The 4,984-nt window shown below is 29.1% G+C and overlaps 1 protein-coding gene across 1 annotated transcript; it reads right to left on the reverse strand.

The window, feature by feature from the left end:
- Window positions 1-2,860: 2,860 nt before the first annotated feature.
- Window positions 2,861-3,633, reverse strand: LOC124899528 (cationic amino acid transporter 6, chloroplastic-like). The gene is made up of 2 exons (XM_047414434.1): window positions 3,276-3,633; window positions 2,861-3,054 (listed from the first exon to the last, which is right to left on the reverse strand). The coding sequence occupies exons 1-2, from the start codon at window positions 3,631-3,633 to the stop codon at window positions 2,861-2,863; spliced, it is 552 nt and encodes a 183-aa protein (XP_047270390.1).
- Between the last annotated feature and the right edge of the window lie 1,351 nt (window positions 3,634-4,984).

Raw genomic sequence — 4,984 nt, forward strand, 5'->3', positions numbered from 1 at the left:
CTAATATCTCGATTATCGTATTGTTTTGTTGTATTTTCTATTTTGTTAAAGTCTATATTATTAATAACAAATATTTAATCGGATTTTGAGGATTTTTTTGTGTTAAGGTTAGATTTAATAGTGTTATTCTAATATTTCAATTATCGTAGTTTATGCTCTGTTACTGTTTGTTGTGTTTCTGCTTAATACATGTGGTAGATGAAAGTTATGTCGGGCTTTGAGAATTTTTTTTCTTGTAAAGGTTAAAGCTTAATTGTATTGATCAGATAGCTTAATTATTTTATTATTTTATTATAATTTATAGGTGATACATGAATGTTCGGTCGGTCATTGGAGAATTTTTGTGTATATGTTAGATGTAGTTGGGGGAGGCTCAAGCACTTCGGTGGCATAAGGCGAAAATTGAACGGAGGCCTTAAATTTATAGGAAAAAATAAATTTGTATTTTCTTATGAAGTCTATACTTTAGATATTTTGAGGTACAAAGTTTTAATATTTTTTTATAGTTGATGTAATAATAATTCTTCCGTTAATATAACTAATGCATTTAATCTTTCTTGAGACAGTACTTTAAAGTTTAAATACACCAAACTTCTAATAATTCTTTACTATTATATAAATTTCTTACATATCGTACTTAATAATTTATTTATTTTTATAAAAAACCTATAATCTATTATTATGGAAATAATGAGGCCCATAAAATTTGGGGACCTAAGGTGATTACCTATTTATTCAATATGTAGAGCCGACCCTGATTTTAATCATATTATTTTGTTATAGTTTCTAATCTATTACTATCTATTTTTTTTATTATCTGTTGAGTGATAGTACATGCCATAGGAGACGGTCAAGATATTGATATGTTATGCATGCCTGATGCATAAAGTTGCCTATCGTTGATCATTGTATCGATTGATGGTTTGACATGAAGCACACGTGCAATGCACGTACACTTGACTAGTTAGAAAAAAATAGTGAAAAGATGATTTTGTCTAAACCAAAGAATTTTAATGAAGGGCAGAAAGTTCAAACAATATTGTTAAGACTCTTCACACTTTTAATATATTATAGATTTAGATTATAGATAGATTATAGAATAGATATAGATTATAAATATAGATTATAGTTATATTAATGTACTACTAATAATAAGAGGGAATAAGCAGGCAGCAGGTCGACGCGTCTGCTTGTGTTGACTGTTTCAGCTGCTTCAATCGTAATTTTAGTATATCATCTCTGATTAATTACCATAAATCATTTACGTATTAAAGAATTAAAATAGACATTTATGACATGACTATTTCAGCTGCTTCAACCGTGGTTTTACTATATTACTCATAATTAATTATTATAAGTCATTTAAGTATTAAAAAGTTAATAATATTTAATAAAAAAATATAAAATAGACATAAAATAATAAATTATTTTTTGATGTTATTATAAGTCATTTAAGTATTAAAAATTAATAATATTTAATAAAAATATAAAATAGACATAAAATGATATTTTTTTTATATTTTAAATTAATTTGACGTCCTATAAATAACCACTTAAAAAAATATAAATTATTTTTTGATGTTTTAAATTAATTTGACGTGTTATATGAGACCATTTAAAGAAATTTTACAAGTAGTTGTTATAATAATTTTACTATGTCTCTTCTAATTAGTAGAACAGAAAAAAAAACTATAAATCACAATAATTAAAAAAAATTATTTTAAAAATATAATTAATTATCAATGCTACAAAAGTTTTAACAACTTAAAATATTGTTATACAAATTTCATCAATCTAAATATAATAATATATGCCTAACTTAGAATTTATCAACTAGCAGTTTAGCAGCGGAAGCAGGCAGGAGGTCGACATGCCTGATTCAGCTGCTTCAGCTATGATTTTACTGTATTGCCCCTAATTAATTATTATAAGTCATTTACATATCAAAAAATTAAAAATATTTAATAAAAAATTTAAAATAGACATTTATGGTATGACTGTTTCAGCTGCTTCAACCGTAATTTTACTATATCATATATAATTAATTACTATAAATCATTTAAGTATTAAAAAATTAACAATATTTAATAAAAAAAAAATAAAATAGAAATAAAATAATAAATTATTTTTTGATATTTTTACAAGTCATTTAAGTATTAAAAATTAAGAATATTTAATAAAAAGGATAAAATAGACATTAAATAATAAATTATTTTTTGATATTTTAAATTAACTTGACGTCTTATACATGACCACTTAAAAAATATAAATTATTTTTTGATGTTTTAAATTAACTTGACGTCTTATATGAGACCATTTAAAAAAATTTCACAAGTATTTGTTATAATAATTTTACTATGTCACTTCGAATTAGTAGAACAGGAATTTTTTTTATAAATTACAGTAATTAAAAAAATAAACTACTCAATTTTGCCCGCGCTTCGCGCGGTCATTAAATTACTTTTTCTAAAATTTTAAAAATTAAAAATATTTTTATTTTCAATCCATAAATTTGGTATCATATTAAATAGTCATAACTAACTAAATTCTGCCAAAGGCAGAACTATTATATTCGATACGAATTCAAATGAACCAATAGTAGCTTGGTTAAAGGAGTAAAGCCCTACATTTTAGTTTGTTTCGTTCAAGAAAATGTCATTTTGTCATAATATAATAGAAAGAATAAAATGTCAAAATCAAACATCATACATTAATTAATATGGATATTAAATTAATATTGATAACATAGTAAAATACTCATATTAATTAGGGGTTCTCAAGGGGCGTTCAAAGTCCAAATTAAACTATGGGAGTATAATTATATTTTGTCGATGGAGTGGTAGGTGGTTACCAGCGGCTTTCAATGGGCCTGTTGATGAATTCCATTGCTGTTGTAACCTTGCATTAAACCATGTACATGAACTCTCCATGGATTTGGATCATTTCTACCAAAGGCACATGACAAATACTCAGTAAAACTTCTTGACACAACAACATTTGATAACACATATTCCATTAATATATTTGTTCCTGCAAAGTATCCCACATATTCCCCTTCATATCCATTAACAACAAATATATAAACTTGTTCTACACAACTAAAATATTGACAATTTATGTAACATGATAAATTACACTGACGGTGTATATACTCCCTCGTTCCTTTACATTTAGCTTCACAGGGAACGAAGGGAGTATCAGTTAACCTATAGACAGTTACATGTATTTATCTCTTAAATGACATGCCAGTCACTATATACAAGTCAAAACCTTACCAAAGGTAACTCGAAGATAACTGAAAGCGCCACCAGCAACAGAAACATCAACAGAAAACTCAGTATAACACAAGGAAGAAAGAAGGGATGATATAAAAGCTATTATATATAAGATTAAAACAGAGGGGCCAGAGGTTTTTCGAGCAATGGTGCCAGTAGTAATAAAGACTCCAACACCAAGCATTCTTCTAACTCCAAGTGCTACTAAATCATACCAAGTCAGTTTTCTCTTCATGTCAGCACCATACCTTAGCCTCACTTTGTTGAGTTCTTGGTTTGGTGTCCATGTTGCTAACATCCTTTTCTCTAGTTTATAACGTATTTTGGAAAGAGATTTAAGGTAAGTTGAGAACACCATTTTTTTTGTTCTTTTGAGTGTAAATGTAGTTTCATTGGTTTTCAATGAGATGGCTTTATATAATCAATGGGGATAACATCTTTCTTATAAGCATTCTATTATATATCCGAGACTTACTGCTCTAACTATCTAGTTTATAATATCACGTAGGACCTACAAAAAGAGAAAGTGTTCGCTATAAAGATTTTTTCTCCATTTAGGAGAATAGAATCTAAAACGTTGACTAATAATAAAAGAATCTCAATCATCTCGCCACACTTTTGGTTGATGGATTAAAATATTTAAAGGGTGTCTTCTGATTTGCTTGAAAGTAGAAACTTATCCTCTGATTCTTTTTAGGATGACCATTATCCCTTATGATTTATTTCTCCTTTTTAGCCTTTGTTTTCTCTCTCCCCCTCCCACTACTTTTGTGATTCTAGCAGGTGTTTGGTCAGGCTTTTGAGGTCTTTTCTGATGAGTTTGTTTTGGTCGGAATGGGTTGGTAATTTCGGCAAAAACTTCATTGGAATGTCTAAATTGAAGGGTTTTCTCTCTCTCTCTGTTTCTCTCCCTTTCACTCCATATTTCTCTACCATTTTTCGGCTGATGTTTTTCCCATTTTATATTAGTGTGTGTTTTCACTGTAAGGTGTGTGTAGATTACTCTGCTATTTTTTGTTAGTGTATGTTCTTTGCTGTGAGGTGTGTCAAGTATGTACAGTGTATATCATAAAGTTTAGGTCAAATATCCCAGCTATATTCATATTTTGAATTAGAAGTGGACAGGCTAAGAAAATATCAATGCAAAATGCTCAAAATTAAAAGCAAGCAAGTCACCTCAACCTGACCTTACCAGCAGCAGCATGCAAGGGAGTTACACCCTAAATGTCTCTATAAGCCAAGATATCATCACAACAGTCAGTAAGAAGCTCCTTCAGTACCTGCAGATTACCTGCTCAAGCAGCTACATAAATTGTTCTATTCATGATCTCCCAGACTCCCATTTATAAGCAGATGGAACCTCAGTAATGTGCTTATCCATCTCTCTACCATCACGTACCAGAAACATTGGGGTGATAGCAAAATCTAACAGAACCCTAAAAAGATCACAACATTTACTCCCAGCATCAACATATAATATATCAGTGACACCATATTCACTTTCTCCAAATAACAAAAGAGTGCTTCTTTTAAGCAATTCTTGAACAAAAGCCAAGTCTCCATCAGAGGCACCATAACCAGCTTTAAGAAGTAAATTTTTCCATTTCTTGGTGTTACATTCAAGCATCAGCTTTCTAGCAACTTGGAGCGGCATCTAGCCACATCATCAAACTGTTCTTTATAATCCTAAACAGACTCAAGCCTTCGGA

This window comes from Capsicum annuum, chromosome 6 (genome assembly GCF_002878395.1).
Source record: "Capsicum annuum cultivar UCD-10X-F1 chromosome 6, UCD10Xv1.1, whole genome shotgun sequence".
In the NCBI taxonomy this organism is placed as follows: domain Eukaryota; kingdom Viridiplantae; phylum Streptophyta; class Magnoliopsida; order Solanales; family Solanaceae; genus Capsicum; species Capsicum annuum.

Coding starts and splice junctions, on each gene's coding strand:
- LOC124899528 (XM_047414434.1), bottom strand. CDS start 3,633: ATGGTGTTCTCAACTTACCTTAAATCTCTTTCCAAAATACGTTATAAA. Junction 3,055..3,275: donor TTATCTTCGAGTTACCTTTG/GTAAGGTTTTGA, acceptor ATGGATATGAAG/GGGAATATGTGGGATACTTT.